This window comes from Nyctereutes procyonoides, unplaced genomic scaffold (genome assembly GCF_905146905.1).
Source record: "Nyctereutes procyonoides isolate TBG_1078 unplaced genomic scaffold, NYPRO_anot_genome, whole genome shotgun sequence".
In the NCBI taxonomy this organism is placed as follows: Eukaryota; Metazoa; Chordata; class Mammalia; order Carnivora; family Canidae; genus Nyctereutes; species Nyctereutes procyonoides.
In genome coordinates, this window is record NW_026575142.1 from 68,227,652 (window position 1) to 68,250,937 (window position 23,286).

At 34.8% G+C, this 23,286-nt stretch overlaps 1 protein-coding gene across 1 annotated transcript in view; it reads right to left on the reverse strand.

The window, feature by feature from the left end:
• SPATA16 (spermatogenesis associated 16) overlaps positions 1–23,286 on the reverse strand; it is a 195,259-nt gene that overhangs the window by 107,629 nt on the left and 64,344 nt on the right. Inside the window, exon 3 of the mRNA XM_055308435.1 lies at positions 5,098–5,187. Within this exon, the coding sequence (XP_055164410.1) occupies positions 5,098–5,187 (90 nt within the window). The remainder of the gene's footprint in view (positions 1–5,097; positions 5,188–23,286) is intronic.

A 23,286-nucleotide genomic window follows, 5' to 3' on the forward strand; every position in this document is an offset into this window, starting at 1 on the left:
ACACTTTCAATTAAATCAGAACTAAGTTAAAATAAACTCCTAACACTACTATCATCTCTTCAGAATCACTTGTCTTGAGTCTACCTGTCAGTATATTCTCCTCCCTTGCAAGATACACAATAATCTCTTAAAATCATAGAGTTCTATGAGGCTCTAACAGCCGACACGGTTTCTTGCTGCTTGTGGCTGTAGCACTATTCCTGAGTGATTGCTTTTATCAATAGTAATATCACTGGGGCACCTGGGTGGCTCAGTGGTTGAGCATCTGCCTGTGGCCCAGGGTGTGATCCCGGGGTCCTAAGACTGAGTCCTGTATTGGGCTCCCCATGGGGAGCCTGCTTCTCCCTCTGCCTGTGTCTCTTCCTCTCTTTCTCTGTGTCTCTCATGAATGGGTAAATAAAATCTTAAAAAAAATAGTAATAACACTGTTTTATGTTACTAGATTTCTGGACACTTAAATTTATTTTGGGGTCACTCTTTTTTTTTGGAAAGTTGTGATTTATGTATGCATTATTTTCAATTTCCAGTGGGATCAGCTTTTATAACAAAATACCAGTAATAACACAACCAAAGTCCCAAATCCTTTGCTGGATCCTCAGCATCCCACCTACTCCCATTTCTACTAACCTCTACTATCTATCTGGCTTCTCAATGAGTGTAGCCATGAATTAAGTCATCTTAAAATATTGTGTTTTGATTTGGCTGAACAGAAACCTACTGCATGTGTATTACCTTAAGAAGGGAAAAGATAAGAATATATTAGACTATAGGGATGCCAAGATGCCTGGGTGGCTCAGTGGTTGAGCCCCTGCCTTTGGCTTGGGGCATGATCCCAGGGTCCTGGGATCGAGTCCCACATCGGGCTCCCTGCAGGGAGCCTGCTTCTCCCTCTGCCTGTGTGTCTGCCTCTCTCTGTATTCCTCATGAATAAATAAATAAAATGTTTTTTAAAACAAGAAAGGAAATTTTAGACCACATAGTTTATTATTATCTATTTCTCACAGTATTATATATAATGTAGCATTATACAATACTATTACAAATAAAAGGTAGAAGAGACAAGATCTATTGCAACAAATCAGTGAATTACATTTTCATGAATGGGACTACTTCAGCTTTTTTAAGATGACACTGTGTTTGACAAACTTGAAATAATTGACATTTAAAAGTTAAGAAATTTCTTCTTGCCAAGTTCTGAAAGATATTATTTCTTGAAGACTCAAAAATCTGCAACACTGAGCTTGTATATAGCAACATAAACTGGACTTGAATATGGCCACTCCCTTCAGAAAGGCTGTGGTTACGGTGACCGGATGGCCAGTGTGGTCATAGCAGTCCTAATTTATTCATATTTTCCTGGTATTTCTTAATAGTGCCCATTTTCACTAAGTTTTAAAGATAAATTATATGGTCATCGTAGTTAGTGGTCTTTAGTTCTCTGTAATTCATACAACTCTTTTTTCTTGCAATTGGCCTTCTTCGCACACCATCAGCCTGAGATTTGTGAGCATTTAAATGTATTATTACTGCCTTAGTATCCCTCATCTAGTTCATACATGTAGAAATACACAACGAACTCCGCCTTCATGATGGATAGAAGCTTTTGTTGTACTTTCTCCATTAGTATTACCTTCTGTTTGCTTCCTCTTACACAGCATGGTCCTAACTAAAGATTCTGTGTAATACCATCTAGTTTTTGCCATATAGGTATTTACTATAGGAGGCATGATACTACCACCATAACTACTATGTGCAGACTCATATTTATCTTTCAACCAGGGTTGACTAATTTCATGTAATATCTTCTTACTGCTGCAGCTAAATGGTTCTTAACCACAAACTCAAAACTGGCTAATTTAATTTGCAAGCCCTGACCTGGTGCTTGGTATGTGCCAAAGTCTGTGGAAGTCATTGAACAAACAGAAGTAAAAGACGTGCCGTTCATATTATCAAGAGTTAGAATTTCTCTTCACAAAATAAAAATAGTCTGTACTTTTGTTTGTTTCATCACATCTCTGCATATTTTTTCTTGTCTACCATCTTTGTTATAAAGGTAGAGTCAAATGATGTGTGTATGTATGTGTGTGCCAGTGTGAGTGCTGGGAAAGAAAAGACAGATTCAAGTAAAGACATTCTACTTCAACACATATACTTTTATGTGGATAGAAACAAAGATGTTAAAGAGCTAGGCTACTTGCTATTTCAGGTAAGACCTCACAGGTTGGCTGTTTCTTGGGGAGTTACAGCAACTTCAATTTAGATTTATGGCCTGAAAATGTGCTTTCATCAATTTTACCAGTGTCAGTTGTCTGCTCAAGGATGACCAGCATCCCTGCAGAGCCTAAACCAAAATAAAATATCCTTATTTTTATTCAATTTTCTACCATCTATATATTCTTGCTCTCTCCTCTGGTAGGTAGGATGTTACTAAAAGAATATTGACCCATAAAATAAAAGGACCTGCTCATTGTTGTAAAGCTGACTGATACCTTCCATTCCACTACAGGTCATAGCATTTTTCTCTAGCCTTTCTGGTTGAGAATCTCAGTTTTTATGAGGCTATCCTGGGAATCTCTTCTGGAGTATTTACTAGATATCCCTTCCTGGGTAGAGCTGGTTAGGCTCAGAAAACCTTAGATGGCCTAATTTCTAGGGACTGGTTATAAATAATGTGAATCAGAAAGAGATGATTCACTTCACTGCAAATCATGATTTGAAGACTTCCTAAGTCACATAGTAATGGCATTCTCTTGTATTTACTAAGTGTCTTTCAACTTCAGAAACATGACTACTTGGCATTCTAGAGGAAATAACTTTGAGGTGTTGGCTTTTCCAGTGAGTTTTAATGTAATGTCCTCGTAAGAGGCCTGAACCAAACTACCCAAATCTCCAAGAAGTTAATTGATAAACATGAATCTTCTATATATGGATTTGCAACTTATTGTTTTACATTGCAAATCTAATAGCTAAGGGACACTATGTTATTTACGTTCATTCTTTCCCTTGGGGAAACCATAATGACTAATACTGCATATTGAGGACTATACTTGCCAAGGTGAAAAACTCTTGTATCGCAAATTAATTGTATCTGCTTCTCTGTTGGAAAGTCCATGCCAGTATAACCAACAATTATTAGGAACTTCCTCAAGGAATATTGTCAGGTGGGTCATTGTATATTAAATAAATACACTTAATTTCACTGCAGGGATATACATATCAAGGACAATGGTTACTCAGTTCCAATTTTACAAGACAAATACTAACAAATTCTTAATTTTCAAGTTCTTATTGTTTGTTTGTTTTAGGATCCATAAAGAATTTTTGTCACAACTTTAACTCAGCCATGTTTGATATAGTTAAGTTACAGTCAGTGATATGCTGATGACTTGACTCTCCCCGGACCCAAAAAGCCTAAATTTGTAGCATTTGCTAACTTCCAGAGTGTAAATTCTCCCAGCATTGCTAATTTCTGCTCTATTTTAACAACTGGCTCTCCTCAAATTCCAGAAAATCAATATTTGGCTTTCTGAAATTTATAAAGGCCGACCTCAGCACACCACCAGCAGTTTTTTACTAGTCGTAATCTAGTTCTGAAGTTGCATTTATCCTTCCATTGATCTTCTGATTAGATTCAGAAGACACGTTAATAGACCATTTCTTAGAAAATACTATTTTACAAATAGTGGTATCTGTTTACTTTGGACCTATTAGCTTCATTTGTAGCTAGGGACTTAAAAAGTATGGGACTGAAGGAAGCTTACCTCTTAAATGTTCTCTCATTCACATAGTCAGGAAAAGTATGTGGGTGGAATGAAAGTCACAGAGACAACTCAGTGGAGAAAATAAAATGTAGAAAGAAGTCATAAATGAGTACAAAAGATGGAACACAGTAGAGAAAGCATAAGGAAAAACAATGTAAAAAATGAGATTGATAAATAGACTATTTTAATTTTTAAAAATGCACATTAACACACAGGTAAATAGATGTGGCATTTTGGTTATTTGACTGCAAAGTGATTGTAGTTGGGATTAATTCTTTCTACCTTCGTCATTTAATTCAGTTTTGGAAACTCTTAGGACCATCTTATAGAAATGGAATTCATGTCGACTTCATGGTATTAATTTTATGGAACCATTTTATTATCCATTTAAATTCCTAAAGCTTCACTTTCCAAGTGTTATTTGCAAAGTTTCTAAGGACAATAACCACCCGCAACCTAGGCTTCTCATCCCTATTACTGCAGATCTTGGAGAGTTGTGCTTGGAGATAAGCGTAAAAACCACTCACATTCTCTTGCTCAATTCCTGAGATAATAAAGTGGACAAGTAAGAAACGGCAGCTATTCATTGGAGATGGGGAAAATTCACTGAGAGATTCATCAAAGGGAAGGGAAATCCAATATGATGAGCTTGACCCAGGTAGGAAAAAAGCCTTGGCTGTCATAGGTGAGAAGGAACTCTGAGTATAGCACTGAAGTTGTTGCACAATTCTTGTAATATATATATATATATATATATATATATATATATTTTTTTTTTTTTTTTTTTTTTTTTTTGCTGTAAGTCTAGGTTCTGGGGATGAGAATATTAAAGACTGTTTCACAAGGTTTTTTTTATAAAATATATTGGGGTCCAGGAGGCAATATGTTAGAACAGCTCTAACAACCCTTGATGTTATAACTGATGCCATCTCCTCTAGAAAGAGCTCCTAAGGTCTTTTTCATGTGGTTGGATTTCATTTTTCCAGAACTCAAGAAAGAGAGAGTCACAGAATTGTGTCATTACAATCAGGACCAGGAAGCTACTTGAGAGCAAGAGGTCAAGTTCATTTCTAATCTTCCCTGGAAGTTTTCCCATCATTATCAGTGACCTCATGGCTGGAAAGTTTGAATTTTACTAAGAGCTATGGACACGAAATGGCTTTAATTAAAGAAAAAGATAGTCAATAATTGTTGGTTTGACGTTTATAAGACAATAATTCTGGTAAAATCATACTCCATGAGAGAAATGGAAAGTTCTATTATGCTATTACCAGAAGCTGAGAATAAAATTAATTTAACTTGAAATAAATCTTCACAAAAGTTATAACAAACATACCGGGCAGCTTCTGAATATCTCTCCAGACATCTAAACACTGTTGCCTGGCGAAGATGATTTCGGAAATAAGCTGGGTTTAAAACAATGCTCCTGTAAAAAAGATAAAAGAAATGCAAATATTATTAGGTTTTTAAAAATCAATTACCAGAAGTGTGTATGAATGAAATAACATGTATTCAGTTTTATGTACTGTGTATTTTAAAAGGTATTAATGAATGAAGCCCCTTTCTTCCTGTAATTGTCAGTTAAGACAAATAAACATTATGGAAAAACTAATTAAGTTTGCATGATAAAAGAATTTTATTTATAGTACTGAATGTCTTTTGTAGATATGACAGTGAATCCAACTTATATTACATATAAGACCTGATGTTATTTTATTTGCTTATGTTAATAAACCAGGCAAAAATCAGAAGTTATTTATGGTATGTGTACTTATAATGAAGGATGGGTTTGTTAGCTGTTGAATTTCAGTTAAAAGAAAGGACCTGGAATTTGGATGATGTGTTCATTTGCACTCAATAATTAGGTGCTTAGTGGAATGAAAGGAACCTGTACCATTGGATAAGGACTCTAGTCTTGACCTTGCCACTTCTGGGTAGGCCTTCCTCACTGTGGGTTTCATTTCTTTTATACTGAAATTAGCTTGAGGATAAGATGATCTATCTATCCTTATTTGTTGATTCTTCTATCACCTAAGTTCTGGAATCTTGATTCATGCCCAGATGAAAAGATGATCATTCCCTAGCTGTCTTCTTGCCTAAAGATAAACTGGTAGGCATTTGCCTTCTTTGATTCATCAGAAGCTAGGCACTGTTCAAGGCATTTGATATAATGAGGTGAACTAGACGTAGTCCAGGGCCTATCACCACATGGGGAGACAGCTATTAATGAAAGTTTGAAATGTAGCTTCTACTACCAGAGTGTACATGTTACTGATGTGGGACACAGAATGTTATAAAACCAACAAAGTATTATTAAGCAAACTTCTTCTGAGCCTGTTTTCACAAGTTAATGTGAATCACTTGGAATTAGTTCATTATTGAATTTGGGTTTTATCCCTTTTGAGAATCAGATGTAAACTATATACCCCTGCTCAGAAAAATGCACCCAAACATAATTGCCCAAGTTTAGGGAATTCATGTGATCCCTGAAGCCTAGTCACATCCAGATGAAAAAACATGCCAACAAAAATAATTTCATTCCAAGAACCACTGCTTAGAGAAAGGGTAACGTAGAAAAGGAACATCTATCTGGTTCATGTAGAATCATGGAATTATATGATGCTGAGATGGATTGATTGAATGATTCAGCTCACTTTAAACACAACAGAAACCAGAGGGGTTATGGGACTTTTCTAAAATCATACACAAGTTAGTTAAAGAAAGCTTTCAAGTTTATTGTGTTTCCTATCTCTAGCCACAGTCCTTTATATTACACCCATGACTTTTCCTATGATAATTTCTGAAATAAAGGGACCTAGGTTAGTGAAGTTTTACATCACCCTATTTTGTACAAATGAATACATTAAATCCCAAGAATGTACATTATTTCCTTTGATGATTTCTTATTAAAATGTTGGAAATCTAAAAGCTATTACATGAGTTCATTCCATATCAATACTGAACTGCTAATATTTTACATTAATTCATAAACAGATATCCTTGTAAAAGTAATTTTATAAAAGTATTATGAGAGGGAGTAAGAGCAGAGCTCTGTCAGGGGCCTAGGACTTCTGACGGACTAAAATTTTTCTTTCACATCATAGCTAATTCTTCCTTCTATCCTTATAATCGTTCATTCACTTGTGCATTTTTACTAAGTGCCTAAAAATGTGAGGGGACAAAATCCCCTCACATGGGAATGGATGTTTCTAGCCTTTGACACTTCTTTGCCCATGATATGTAGTATTCTGGTATTGCTGAGCTATTCTCTAAGAATCTTGCTTTGTCAAGCAAGTTTTGTTTTGTTTTGTTTTGTTTTTCCAGACAAGTTCTATTGACAAAAATGTAAAGGCTGGAGAGGAGGTTGGAGTGTGGTGGACATGAGTAGTAGTGAGGGAAAGGTTTCATTAAAGGAGGAAGAAGAGGAGGAGTCATCAAAATTGTCCGGGATGTAGGAGAAAGAGAAGATTTTCATGGGTAGTGAAGATTGATGATGTAAACAACATGGGAACTAGTTCAGTGTGACTTTTAAAAAGGATAGTTTTTAATTTTTTGTTTTCTTTAAATTGCTTGTAAATACAAGTCCTCTTTTTGGTGTTGAAGAAATACAAATAGAGAACAGGAGTTTAGAAATCACTAGAGCAAACTGGAATAGATTCTTTTAGCCATAATTTAACCCTACACGGTACCATGCGAGTCATAGTTTTACCTGAGGGACCCAAAGAAGACCTGGAACCAATCTACCTGGGAGGTGAAGAATGTTTAGAAACTTGAGATATATTTGACAATTTATTATTTCTGGCTCTCATAATTACTGCAGCATCCACTGTGCTTATGATATGCTTTATTAGATATTTGGCAAAGAAATGCTAGTGGTGATTATTGAAGCCTAGGTTTTACACTTTTAATAATGTATTTGATACTCTGTAAAATAACATATCCTTTTAAAGATGTATTTTATGTGCATACAACTTGTAAAGGAGCTGTTGATTTAGCCTTTACAAGTTCTTAATCAAAAAATAAAAAATAAAAAAATAAAAGTTCTTAATCATTTATCTTTTGATGTCATTTGGGGAGCAGTGGGAGGCAGTCTAGGACCAAAATGGACAATCTGGGTCTATAGCTAAAAAAGAGAGAAACAAAAGCCCCTGCAACCCTACAATTATAATCAGAGAGAGAAGAACTCTGTGCTGATGGGTCTGATTTTATCACAGAGGAAATAACTCTAATTTAGCTATGTTGATAGGGCTTTTGGTAAAAAAACAAGATCATGTTAAAGAGAATAGCTAAATTATAGAACTCATTGAATTTTTTTGTCAGAAGAATGGCGATAGTGGTAGGGACAGGCCATGATTGCTCATTCACAAGACAGCACTATTCTAACAGAATGAGATCATATAAAATAATCGATACTATAATAGATAAAAATTTTCAAATAATTTCTTCTCTCAGAGATTGATATGCCACCTCTGTTGTATATAAGTTTGTTGTTTATTTATTTATTTATTTATTTATTTATTTATTTATTTATTTAATATAAGTTTAATATGCACAGTTGGATCCATGGCTGGACTTTGTATCCCACACTTTTAATCTGTTTCCATGCAGAACAAATTGTTTTAATTATTGTCACTTTAAAAGACACCTTAATTCCTGGAAGACAAGAACTGCCTAATGCCTTCTTTGTGGAAAAAAAGCCTTTTTCATCTTTAAAAGTCACGAAAAATAGCACTTGGTAGTTTTCATTGTGTTAAGATAAAAGCACTAGATTAATTTTAGTTAGAATAGACATTCTTGTACTGTTGTCTTCCCATCCAGGGATGTGACATTTATTTTCTTCATACAAATGTTTTTGTTTGTTTTGTCTCCCAGTAATTTTTTAACTTACTTCCTTTTGCTTTTTATTTTTTAAAAAAGAGAAGTTTCACTAATTTCTTATTAAGTGTTAAATTTTAAAATTATACACGAGAATATACATACACACATATATATTCCTTACTACTTGAAGCCTGATCAGCAGCAACTGAGAACTCATTAGAAATGTAAAATCTTGATTTCCACCTCAAACCTGCTGGGGATCCCTGGGTGGCTCAGCGGTTGAGCACCTGCCTTCAGCCCAGGGCGTGATCCTGGAGACCTGGGATGGAGTCCCATGTCGGGCTCCCTGTGTGGAGCCTGCTTCTCCCTCTGCCTGTGTCTCTGTGTCTCTCGTGAATAAATAAAATCCTTAAAAACAAAACAAAAACCTGCTGAATCTGCTTTTTTTAAAAAAAGATTTTATTTATTCATGAGACACAGAGAGGCAGAGACACAGGCAGAGGGAGAAGCAGGCTCCCTGTGGGGAACCAGATGCAGGACTCAATCACAGATCCCTGGATCACACCCTGAGCCAAAGGCAAACACTCAACTCCTGGGCCACCCAGGTGTCCCTGAATTTCATTTTAACAAAACTGTCAGGTGATTTGTATGTTAAACTGTGAGAAACATTGCCTATATTCATAGTATGAATGGGATTTTTTCCATTATTTCCTAATTTCTTATTGCTAGTATTTACATATACATTTTAAAAATATTATTTTTGTATCCTTTTGATTTAATATTGCAAAAATGTGGTTTTATTCACATCATCTGTAAATAATGATGGTTGGTGCTGCTTTTCAATATTTACATCTGTTTTCTTCTCTTACTGCATAGGCTACGATATTTTTTTTTTAAGATTTTATTTATTCATGAGAGAGACATAGAGAGAGAGAGAGAGAGAGGGGGGGGGCAGAGACATGGGCAGAGGGAGAAGCAGACTCCGTGTGGGACTTGATCCCAGGACCCCAGTATCAAGACCTGAGCCAAGGCAGATGCTCAACCGCTGAGCCACCCAGGTGTCTCAGCTACAGTATTTTTTAAAGGAATTCAAGTAAGTGAAGTAATCTAGGGATGATTTCATATTTCACTGATAATTATGATTATGGATTGATATGATAAAGAATTATTTTTTCTAAGAATTATTATCAGAAAGAAATGTTTATTTTTTTCAAATATCCTTTGGATCTATCAGCATGATCTTGTGGACTTTGTCCTTTGACTTTTTTTTTTTTAAATTTTTATTTATTTATGATAGTCACACACACAGAGAGAGAGAGGCAGAGACACAGGCAGAGGGAGAAGCAGGCTCCATGCACCGGGAGCCCGACGTGGGATTCAATCCCGGGTCTCCAGGATCGCACCCTGGGCCAAAGGCAGGCGCCAAACCGCTGCGCCACCCAGGGATCCCTGTCCTTTGACTTTTTGAAGGAGTGATTTGTATTAATTATTTATTCAAAAGAACATTGAAATTAAGAAACAATATTAAAGTCAAGGATTAAGCAAGTAAGTAATAGAATGACTATATCCAGGATGAAAAGTAAACAAGCATAAAAATAAAGTGGTTTTATTGGCATTGTTATTATTATAATACTGTGATTTTTATAAAATATCATGCTGGTATTGCCAGAAGACTTGAATATTTTGGTCTTTGAACCAAACTAATCTTAGTTTTAGCCATTCTTTCTACTGTTCTTTCCGTCTTTAGTTCATTCATTTCTACTTTATATTTATTAATTCATTTTTGTCCTCTCTGGATTTTATTATTTCTCTTCTTATTCTTCACTTATATTCAATCTATTTGTCTTTTCTTTCTAAATAAAGCATTTATAGCCATGATTATTTTTACTGATTTTTACTATATCTTTAAGAATGATAGAGTATGTTTTATGCTTATAACTTTTCTCCTAGTCTCTAATTGTAGATTTGTATTCTTCCTTGATTAAAAAATTATATAGGATAGCATTGTTCAATTTCCAAAGGGTAGTTTTTCTTATTATAATTCTTACTGTTAATTTCTCATTTTATTACAGTTTGAACAGAGAATGTATTGTACATTTCTGCTTTTCATACACATTATGAGTACTAGATGATGGAGTTAGCAAACATTTTAAAGGCATGAAGAAGAAATAATACATTCCTTATTTGTAATGTATTATTAGTTAGAAAATGCTATAAGAGAACTTATACGATTTTTAATGATCTAGATAAAATTGCTAAATAGGTACCTGTTTCATTCAGTTTCCTTAGGAGATCTTTTTAGACCTAAATTTTAATGGTAATGATTAACATTTCAAAATTCAGTTTGTTTTTAAAGGCAATATAGATTTCATGATCTTTATTCTCCTCTTTATTCTCTAAATTTAGAAAATTAACTTACTTTAATATACTTTTATTTAAGTCAGTTTTAGGTCTATAGTTTGTTGCATTTTGACAAATTTATAACCACACCACAATAAAGATATAGCATATTTCCAACTGCACCAAAAAATCACAATGGAAGTAGGAGTTTCCTATGTATTTCCCCAGAGATAGATATGTTTTTGCTTCTATGTCTCCACCAGAAGCCATAGATTTTTTTCTGGACTTTGTGAATGAGACTGTTAGCTATCACTCCTTCAGGGACTTAAGGTTTTGGCTTTATATGAGATTAGGGATCAGAAAAGCAATTCTTTGTTTAGGCAAAAAAACTTTAAATCCAGTTTCCTTTATCTCATCTGGCCAGTAGCAAGGTAAATTAGCTGGATTCATCCTCCTGAATGACATTCCTCTCACTTTTCTAGTAAAGTGTTGAATATTCTTTTAGAAAATAGTCGGTAGATCTAGAGAATTCCAAAAATGTGGATCATTTTAATTTCACCAAAGCAAGATATTCTTGTGGATAAGATGGTGACATTTATGCTGGATAATGGCATCATTCAGTGGATTATAACTAGCTAGACAATTGATCAATAATATTGAAGTATAGTTTGTGTTACTGTGAAAGAAGGAATTTAATGACTTGTCCTTAGCCTTTTTTTTGTGGACAATATTTCCATTAGTGACTAAGATTAAATGATTGTAAGGATGTCTATAAAACTTTCAGATGGCATAAATTTTACCTAACAAGGAGCTAACATCTCTGGTGACAGAAGCAAAGTTAAAAATGATCTGGACTGGTTAAAAATAAAAATCTGATGTTACAGTTTTACAAAATCAGTTTACAAATATGGTCATAGTTTAAGAGTGACCATGTGGAAAAAGTCTGAATATTTTTACCATCACAAGCTAAATCAGATACACTATGACTGAACTATAAAAACTGTACATAAAACTCATGTTAAATCAATCAAATGCATTCTGTCCAAATAATAAATAATATTCTCACTAAATTTTGTCTTAGCCATTTAAGTCTATTAAATTCATCTCTAGTTCTGAGCATCTGTGAGAATATCACCATACTGTAGTGTGTCTCGGAGTGTCTAGTGGGTCTGGAGAACATAGTGTGTGAAGATACGGAATGAAAATGATATGTCTAGAGAATTAAATAAGATTAGTGGAGACTAAGTAAGTACTTTCAAATACAAAGACCTGCCATGTGGAAAATAGAATAATTATTCTATGCAATACCAGATGAGTCCAGGCAAAACCCAGTATTATGGAGTTATTAATAGTTCAGTTCACATAAGGAGGGACCAATGATGCAATAGGTTTTGAGAAGAGTTTTCCTTTTACTGGAATCATTTAAGTGATATTTAGAATGCCATCTGTCAAGATGTGTAGAAGAAAGTCTTGACTGAGTAGGAGATTAGGCTAAATGACTTTCAAGTATATTCACAAAAATCCTTATAATATGTTGCCAAGCACCATGAAGGGTCTGAGTTTTTCCATACTTGCAAGCTAACAAGCTGGTCTGATGCAGTTTCATGGATGCTCATAGAATACATGAACCTCCAAGGCTGGAAACAAAGGATGGTTTCTTATACCAATAGCAATAGGTAGTCTGTAAATCTTGTTGTACTGATTCCTTGAGCCACAATTCCCAGATGGCAATGCAAAGAGAGCCTGATGATACTTCACATGCAGTAGTTTGCATTACAAGAGAGGAATCCTGAGTTTAGGGAATGTAAATCTTTTACAATGGGCTATAAGCATGCCTGTCTTTAATTCTAGAGGGAGACACTCTCTCCATCCTCTCTAAGGATGTGAGACTTGCCTTTTCTTTGAAGGCTGTTTACTATGCAATCATCTTTGAAAAGAGAGTCCAGAGCAAAGCCCAGTCAGTGCCTTGTTCACAAGATATGAAAAAAATGTGGGAGGCCCATGGAAAATTGTGTTCCTACATAGATAACTTTTGTTCAGATATTCAGGCACTATTTGTTTATATTCATGCCATTAACAAATACAAAAGGGCTCATAACAAGGTACAAATAATTAAAATGTCATAGGAAAATGACAGGATAGCTAATATTGAATAGTGAGTGACTACATTCTCACCTATTTATATTCTGTTCTAGGAGGAGTTTAAGGTAGCTTGTAGAATACTTATGAGGTTAAATCAAAGTAGAAATAACTCACAGGGAAAAAAAGGAAAAATGGATAAATTGGGCTATATCAAAATCAAAAACTTATGTGCATCAAAGGACACGATCAACAGAGTGAAAAGGCAACAGATGGGATGGGAGAAAATATTCGCAAATCATATATCTCTTATAAGGGGGTTAATTTCCAGAATACATAAGGAACTCCTACAACTCAACAATGAAAAACAAAGAATCCAATTTAAATATGGACAAAATACTGGAATAGACAGTTCTCCAAAAAAGATACACATGGCCAATAAGCGTATGAAAAGATGCTCAATATCACTAATCATTAGGGAAATGCAAATCAAAACCACAATGAGATACCACCTCACAGTCATTAGAAGAGATACTGTCCAAAATGGTTTGTGGGAATATGAAATGGTGCAGCTGCTATGGAAAAGAGTACGGCAGTTCCTCAAAAAATTAAAAATAGAATTACCATACGATCCAGAAATTCCACTTTTATGTATATACCCAAAAGAATTGAAAGCAGTGTTTCAAAGATGTACCCCCACATTCATAGCAATATTATTTACAACGGCCAAAATGTGGAAGCAACCCATGCCCTTTGACAGATGAGTGGATATACACAATGTAGTATATACATACAATTAAATATTACTCAGCCTCAAAAGGAAAGGGAATCCTTACACGTGCTACAACATGGATGAACCTTCAGGATATTATGCTAAGTTAAATAAGCCCATCATAAAAAGGCAAATATTTATGTGAGGTAAGTAGATAAATTCATAGAGAGAGAAAGTAGAATGATGATTGCCAGGGGCTGAGGTGAAAGGGAAATGCAAAGTTGTTAATAGAACAGAATTTTAGTTTTGCAAGATGAAAACAGTTCTAGAGATAGACTGTATAGCAATGTGAATGTATTCACTGTACACTTAAAGAATGGTTAAGATGGCAAATTTTGTCTTACATGTGCTTTAGTATAACTAAAAGCGAAATGAAAGCAAAGCAAAACTGAATAGAGAAAGCAGTATTAAAAGTAGGGATGTTAAGATGAAGCATGGATGAGGTCAGTACACAAAATATATCATAAGATCTTACAAATTTGGTTGGGATGAACTGTACCTTGTTTCTTTTTCTTGGTTTGCTGGTAACTAATGGAAAGAGCGATGTATAAGTTTTAAACAAGCCAGTTGCTCAATTAAAATATTTCTTATAATCAGAAAGATCACTTCATTCAAAGATGCTCTATAATGCAACAATCTGTGTCCTCAGTAACAGATTTACAGACAAATCAGTAAGGGATCTATATGGTTGCCTTCTTTCAACATGGCTGTTGTCTTAAAATCAAATTTCAATCTAATGACAAATTCCAGAGTAGGTGGAAAAAATGGGAATATAAAGAGAATGTATGTAATTGTGTTGTCACTACATAAGGATTCAGTGAAGTCTTAGGGATGTGAGTTCATGTATTCATTTTAAATATTTCACATTGACAAGCAGGTTGGGACAACAGAATGACCTAGTTTAATTTATGTGGGAGAAATGAACTATTTTATTAAGATTAGAGCATAAAATCAGAATTAAAGGCATTGGTTTTTGAAATAAGAAAATTATTGTAGATTCTTGTCAAACAAAGCATATAGTTCTGCCAAAACAGTAGCAAAGTATGTTTCTGCAAAAGCATGAAAGTAAAATCTAACTGTTTAGGAAAACAGAAATATGTAAGAAAGAATTCTTACATATTTCTTGAAATCCCAGGATACGCATGAACAACAGAAAACAAGTTTAGGGAAGACAAATTCAAACGTCACCCCTGATGTTTTTCCACTCAAATTACCTTTAATTATATGAGGAAAATATTAAATTACTCAAGTGAGCAACACTTTATTTCTTGACATAACCAAAGTCAATGGGATAAAGACTTGAAAATTTTGCTATATTGTCACCGATTTGAAAAATGTATAGTCAGAAGGGAGATATTCTATTATCTCTCTTCTTTCTAGAATTAATAATAAACATACATTAAAGAGTGATTAGTATCTATGTTTAAGTATAGTTTCCTTTAGAATTTCAGTATGAGAATCCCTTGTTTAGAAAAATGGAATGAAGATTAAGGGATGCAAATAATAAATGTAATGAGTCATGAATACCCGGGAAACAGGAACCTTTAAAAGGAGGCCTCTTAAGGCATTCAGCCTTCCATATTCTTCACCAACATAAATATCACTGATGAACATGCATTAAATAATCATCAAAAATAAGTAGGACATCCTAGTAGATCTTTACAAGTGTGCAGTCATATGCCTTTTTGAACAATGTAGAATATTTATTTTTGTCTACATTTCTTTTATATTTTTACTCAGTTAACTATTCTGTATCCAGTGGAGACCTCCCTGTAATGGGAAGTAATGCTCACCAATACTATTTATCTTTCTATGTACACACCTAGAAAATTCCTGACACATAATGGACCCTCAATGAATGTTTATGGATTAAAGTACTACTGAGTGACTAAAACTTTTCCTCAAGAGCCACAAGAGAACCTAATCTTATCTAAGATTCACCAATGAGATCTACATCTATTATGAACTGAGTATACCAAGGGCCCCTTCTATTGATTTTTGCATTTATATTTCAGTTGAACATCAGATTTACACAATTTCATAATCCCTACCTGTATACACATGTGATCAGTAATGAAAGGCAGTTTATTTAATCAAAGGATATAAAGATAAAGGTAGATAAATAGGCCTTTGAAAAAATTTTCCATGACAAAATTTTTTTTCATAATTTTGAAACCTGAAAAAAAATCTCCACGTTTTTGTAGACTCTAATTGTGTCTTCCTATTTTTTTTCTCCATCTGTCAAGTGCCTGGATAGAGTAAACATGAAATGGATTCCCATTTATTTTTCATCTACATTGTAATCCAAAGACTGTCCAGTAAAAGCTGTTAGTAAATCACTTGGTCAGCTCTCCCAACACAACCATCTTTGAGTAATACAGTATATCAACCTATCTTTTGACATTTTCATTTTTTGTTCTTGACATTTTCTTTTTTTTTTATGATAGTCACACACACACACACAGAGAGAGAGAGAGAGAGAGAGAGAGGCAGAGAGACAGGCAGAGGGAGAAGCAGGCTCCATGCACCGGGAGCCCGACGTGGGATTCGATCCCGGGTCTCCAGGATCGCGCCCTGGGCCAAAGGCAGGTGCCAAACCGCTGCACCACCCAGGGATCCCCTTGACATTTCCTTTTAAAAAATAATACAGTGTTGGCCCTATTATTTTTTCTTTAAGGTCTGTGAACCAAATACTGGCTATCAACTCTCTTGTAGAAAAGCTATCAAGACTCAGAGACAAAGATGTAGATATAAGGCTCTATTCATCTGTCTGTGTAATATTGAGGGGGAGGTGGGTGGAGAAGTGGTGCTTATGCTTCAAGAACAGTGTGACAAATATCATATTTATTTTTCTATTCTCTGTGTTGCTTGGGTGGGATGCATTTTAGAATGATTACTTTGAAAAGTACAATTAATAAATTTCCCTCTGTTCTAACCTACCAGAAATTACTTATGATTCATTCAGCAACAATTATTGAATGTAAACCATGTTCCAGACACTGCACAGGTTCTAAGGAAAAGAGCCAGAAGGGTAAATACACACTTAAACAAAGATTTTGAGTAGTCCTATTGTATGGAAATAAATGTCTGCCTGCATTTTATTATTTTTTTTCATGCTGCCTTCAACTGGCAATTATGTAAGAATCTTTAAAATGAACTTAAATTATAGTGGCTTCTATATATAAGTTCAGTGGTTAAAGAAATGGGATGCTTATTTTTTTTTTTTTTAGAATCTGAGAATAAAGAGAGATGTTTTGATAGCAGAGTCAAAGCCATTTGTATTTTATCAAGTATTAATATCACTCATTAACATCATGATTTTTTTGGCTTGGAGACTAATAAATGACATGCAGATAACAATACTTTACCAACTATAGAGCCCCCTGTAGCTCCCACAGCAAAGGAGAAATATTAATGTAACACTTATGCTTTATGAAATAATTGGACTTCTGATAATTATCCATGATCTCCCTTTCTTGAATTGAGAAAATTAGTAGGATCATACCACACAGTAGGCATTGTATTTATGTATAGAGTGTCCATCTTGCCTAAATCCCTAGATTAAAGCCAAAATTTGAATTGGATATGGACTTTGATTATGGGAAGAGCTCTAATGTTGGATTCAATTTTTATTTAAAAAATTTTTTTAAAGATTTCATTTATTCATGAGAGAAAACAGAGAGAGAGAGAAAGAGAGAGAGAGAGAGAGTCAGAGACACAGGCAGAGGGAGAAGCAGGCTCCATGTAGGGAGCCCAATGTGGGACTCGATCCCAGGACTCCAGGACCACGCCCCAGGCTGATGGCAGGCACTGAACTGCTGAGCCACCCAGGGATCCCCCTCAATTTTTAGTTATAGACCAAATTACCATTACTGAAAGTGACTCCAATTAGGAAAGTCTACTAATTACTAAGACTATAAATAAGAATGTCAATGATTTCTCTTTGAAATAAAAAGGGCTTTTCTAATTTGTTTATTGATTCTTTATTGACAAATACCCTATTTTTACATCACATCCTCTTTGGCTCAAAATATTTAGGTGTGACCTGTTCTGACTTGTACCAAATAAAGTGTCATAGCACAATACTTTGGAAAGAATACACTAGAATACACTTTCCAGATATCTTCAAAAGTGCTGCCTTTTCTGTGAATATAACGACAACAGCATGTATCATATTCCTTTTGTTTAAAAAGTTATGTTAGATACTAAGCAACTAGTTCCCAAATGAAAGTTTTAGCCCACTTGTGAAAAATTATATAGATACTTATATAACCAACAATAAATGAACTGAAATTTGAAGTAGTTAATTGGGAAAGGTATACAAAAAAGATGGAAAAACAAAAGGCTTGGACAAAGGGTTTGCAATGACAGGAAAATGTAAAACTTGGAAAGAAGTGAGCTGCGTGTTAAAATGGTCACGTTTAGGGGGAAAAAAGGTAGAAAATCCAAATTGGAAGAGTGGCCCCCCAAATGACTTGGTGATAGAAAATATTAAAAATTGCCATGTAAATTTGCTTGACTAAAGTAATAAATTGACCATAGAGAAAGGCAGGAGCCTATTAAGGATCCGTCCATTAGTTAAAAGGATTTTTAATTTTGTGGAAGAAATTAACAATGTTTCATGGATTACTAAGCAAGCACTTGATGGAAACATGTTTTAAGAAGACAATCACTGTAACTATTCTGAAGAAAGATAAGAGATACCGAAGCTGGAAGGATACTAAGGATGCTATTAACTAGTACAGTGATTCTTAAAGTGTAGCCTGCAGATTCCCAAGGATTCTTCAGCCCTTTTGGGGTCCTCATATCATCATCATCATCATCATCATCATTATTATATTATTTTAATAATATTTAGATATTATTTTCCTTTATCACTATGTTGACATTTGTACTAATGTTGCAAAAGCCATAGTGGGTAAAACTGCAGGAATCAAATGATTGATATTAAACTGTTCTAGGACTCATTGAGTGCATTCTTCACCATTGTATGCACTCGTTCCCCTGCCAAAAATGATCAGTCTCAACCCTTGAGTATATGTCTTCTTAATATTTGGCATGATAAGATGGGATATGTGCATAAAGCACTTTCCTGCATGACACAGTATGCTTGTCAAGGAAAAGTACTTGTGCCAAGGTATGCATTTGCGAGCTGACTTAGCTACTGTTACCATGGAACACTGTATCTTACATCGAAGAACCACTAACAAACTGATTATCAGACTTTGAGTTTGGCACACTTTTTTTGGAAAATGAAATAAGTGTGTCTGTCACTTAAAGGAACACAACTGACAGTATTTATTGCCAGTGATAGAAGTTTGAGCTTTCAAGCAAAAATTAGGACTTTGGAAAACTTATATCTGTCACTATGAGTTTGACAGCCACCCCATACTTAAAGACCTTCCGACAAGATTGATGATACTAGCATGTGCAATTTAAAAAATTCACTATTCCATAATAGAAATTTGCATAATAGAAATCTGCAAATAATGCATTATTTTCCAAATAACCAATGTATGATATTAATAACTCACAACAATCCATTCAGAGTGTAAGCAAAACCAATGACTTCCAATATAACAGAGTGCAAGTTGCCTGATAATGGTTCCAGAACCCACATTGTAATTGATCTTTAAGAAACTATCACCTGTCAGGTCTTGGTCAGTATCAAAGAAGAATATTCAGGATTATCTGAAAAGTCTGTTAATATTCTCTTTCCTTTTCTAATTATACATCTGTGTCAGGTTGGATTTTCTTCACACAGTGCAAACATATAGCAACAGATTGAATGTGGAATCAGGTCTGAGAATTCAGTTTCCTTTTATGATGCTATACATTAAATAGATTTGCTATGTGTAAAACAATGCTATTCCTCTATGCATTTTTAAAAATATAGCTATTTTAATAAAATATGTATTTCATGTTAACATGTAATTGGTTTATTATTTTTAAATGAATAACTAAATATTTTTAAAATTCCACATTTTAATTTCTAATATAGTAAATATTTATAAATGTAACCTATATAAATCAAAAGCTCTTTGGGATCCTCAATAATATTTAAAAACAGAATGGTTCATAAGGCCAGTTATAAAGTACTACTGTATAGCAAATAGTCAAAATTTTAATGAAGGCTCTACCTTCATACATCAAGAATGAAGATGGAGAGGCAAATTATTGTTTAATAATTTGCACTATACCACACCATCCTTTCACCCTCTTTTCTAAAACCAAAACAATTCTGTCTCCTTTTCTGGGGTACATACATGTGACTTCTCATTGTTATTCTCACATTATTTTCTTTCCACAAAAACCAAAACTTTCTCAGAAACTGTATCTGTTGAATAGGTTCTACAAGAAAATCTTACAGGAACTAAAAGTCTAAAAAACCGAAATGATTAGAATTAATTATATAGTCAAGTTATATATTAGATTTCTTTCATCTGCTAATCTTTGGTGAAATACCACAAAAATAGCAAATGCTACTGTGAAATCGACTGTCTTATATAAAAGTTGTATTGCTAACAAAAGCTTAATAATTGATAATACCATAAGAACAGTTATATATAAAAAAAAAAGAGAACATTTATATCCAATTTGAAAATTATTTTGCCTCAGGTAACCTAGGAAAGGCACATGGTCTGCATTTCCTCTAGTGAGGAAGATTCTTAAGAATTGTGACAGCTATAACCTGTGAGCAAAGTTATAGGCAGCGCCATCAAGGAGACATTTCTTCTCAAACTAAAAGTGTTATAACTTAACATATGGTTGCTCTTCAGACTTCTATGAAAAATGAGGAAAGTTCACAGGGCTGAGAGAGGATAAACAGAAGGAATATTTGCCATAGCAACAGAAGAGGAAATGAGGGAGGGTTTAGGTAAATACAGCAGTAATAGTATAACCTCAGGATTTGCAAAATGCTATTTGAGGCTAACACAATGTTGTCAATGATATAAAATGTCCACATCCATGAAATACATGTTCATAAATTATGAAAAGTAAAATGGATACTAAACTCATACCTATATTTAGAAGGTAGTCAGCTCTTCTAAGGTAACCTAATAGAGTCAGAGAAAGTCAGGAAGACTCAACAAGAGATTTCTATCTTGAAAAGAAGCAAAGAGAAAATTTAAAATATCCAACACAGGCTGGCAAGAGCTATCAGATGAATAGGGGTTGGCATCTAGGCCATGTTTTTTAACCTGATCCAATAAAAACTGGTCTGCCCAAGTTTGTCTCTTGCTACTTGTGGCCTTATATGTAATAGCCAATATAGTGACTTCTCCATGCCAAATATCCCAGAAAAGGTTCTTAGGACTGAAAGGGTGGGACAACATCAAGATTAGTTGCTTCAAGAATAAGACACAAATATCAGTTTTACAGTTTAGGCTGGGAGAGGCAGATTCGTAGGAATAAACTTAATTACTTAAGACGGTGTTCATTAAACATCAGTTCCTTGTATTTTCTTAGATTTCCTCAATTTTAGTTTTGGTCTTGACTTAATTCTTTTCTTTTCTTTCCTTTTTTTTTTTTTTTAAAGACTTATTTATTTTAGAGAGGGGGGTGAGTCAAAGGGAGAGGGAGAGAAATCCTCAAGCAGACTCCCTGTGTGGGAGCCTGACCTGGGGCTTTATCCCAGGACCTTGACATCATGACCTGAGCTGAAGTCAAAAGTCAGGTGCTTAACTGACTGAGCTACCCAGGTGCCCCTTGACTTACTTCAATTTCTAACTACTTGTCTGGAAATATTTTGTGTGTAGAGCGACAAACTAGGAGGGTAAAAGCAACTATGTCCCAGTGGGAACCATCAAAATGACTTTTACTTTGTGGATGAGCATTAGATGGACCGACGACTCACTGTGTTGAACAGAGCAAAGATGCTCATGAAAAGAAGTTTGTGAGTTCTATGCTTGTAAAATTTCAGGCTAATCACCTGATATGGTTGAAATAAAACACAATGGTGACTTTAAGGCTAAGATTTGCACAAAAATTTTCCATTTGTAAAACACACCCCCATAATGTCATTTGACCCCCTTCACAAGGTTGAAGAAGATACTGTCATTACACCTTGTTCAGAGATGCTGAAGAATGCAGAGAAACTGGGACAAAGAGAAAGTAAGTGCTTTGTGAGTCAAGGCTAGTTGCAATGATTTAAATCCAGGCCATTGATTGTTGAAACTTCTTTCAGTACGTTACAAGAAAACTTAGGGCTCTTCTATTTTATTTATAATTACAGAATTAATCCGTGATAATCTAGAATTCTTTTAAAAAATCAGTTGACCTTGCAGAAACAAACATATCACTTCTGTTTTCAGTATTTATAGTCACCCCAATCCACACCAATTACATGTTTTAGAACATTTCAAAATTTTAAGTACAAGACTGCTTTTAGTATCCCAGTGAGAATTTACAGAAGACGTTGCAACGAAAGGCTAAATGACTTGTTCATTCCTTCAGAATGGATTTTAGAGCTGGTGTATTAGAAAGTGGGAAATAAATATAAAAGAAGCATCTTAAAATGACATAAGAATAAACCCAGCCAGAGGAGTGCCCATGCAGCTGTTTTGCCAGCTTCAAGGACCGAAAGGAACATTTCTTCCTGAAGGCAGTGGGAATTGTTCCCATTCTTAGCATGGGAATCATGTCTTAGCACCCCTGGTCTGTGTTCTGAGAATCACATGGAAATCAAAAGTAGGGTAACAAACCAACAATAACTGAGAGATTCACATTCCAAAGAGAGGTCCTGACAGGCAGATCAGGCAGATGCAGTGTTGCATAAGAATACTGCTCCATTACATTAATATTCTGCTTCTGCATTTATGGGCCATTTCTGTATCAATGAGTAAAATGTAAAGGAAAGATAAAAGCCAAATGGATAACTGACTTCAGAGTTAAGACGAGGCTAAATTATTAGAAGAGAAGGAGTGGAAGCTAGGATGAGACATAAAACACTAAGCAAGATTATTATAAACCAAAATGCAGTCAACCTGAATATAAGGGCAGGCGATGACCCGTCTGGGTGAAGAGTCGTGGGAGGAAAGGTCAAGTGTAATGGAGGTGATACAGGAATGCTGAAGGCAGGCGTGACTGTAATTAATCGATTGCAAGCTCTGTTATAAGAAAAATAATAAGCACAAAAGTTTGTGAATGTATTTACTGTAAATAGAATAAAATCCTTTTATTATATCTTTTGAAACTTGGACAAGCAACTCAAGAAATCTGATCCGGCTTCAGAATCCATTATTGAAAACTCGAGAGAGAGTTAGTCAATCTGATTTGTTTCCTCTCTGATCAGACATAGTCCTTGCCGTCTCCTTTTCCCTCCTCTCTTCTCCGCCTCTTCTTTCTCCCTTTCCTTTCTTTTCTTTCCTTTGCCTCCTCTCCTCTTCTTCTTCATCTCCTTCCCACTTCCCTTTCTTTCCTCCTCTTCTACTTGTCCTCCATCTCCTCCCTCTTCTTCCTCCTTTTCTCCTCTACAACCTTCTCTTCTTTTCCTTTTCCTCCTCCTCCTCTCTT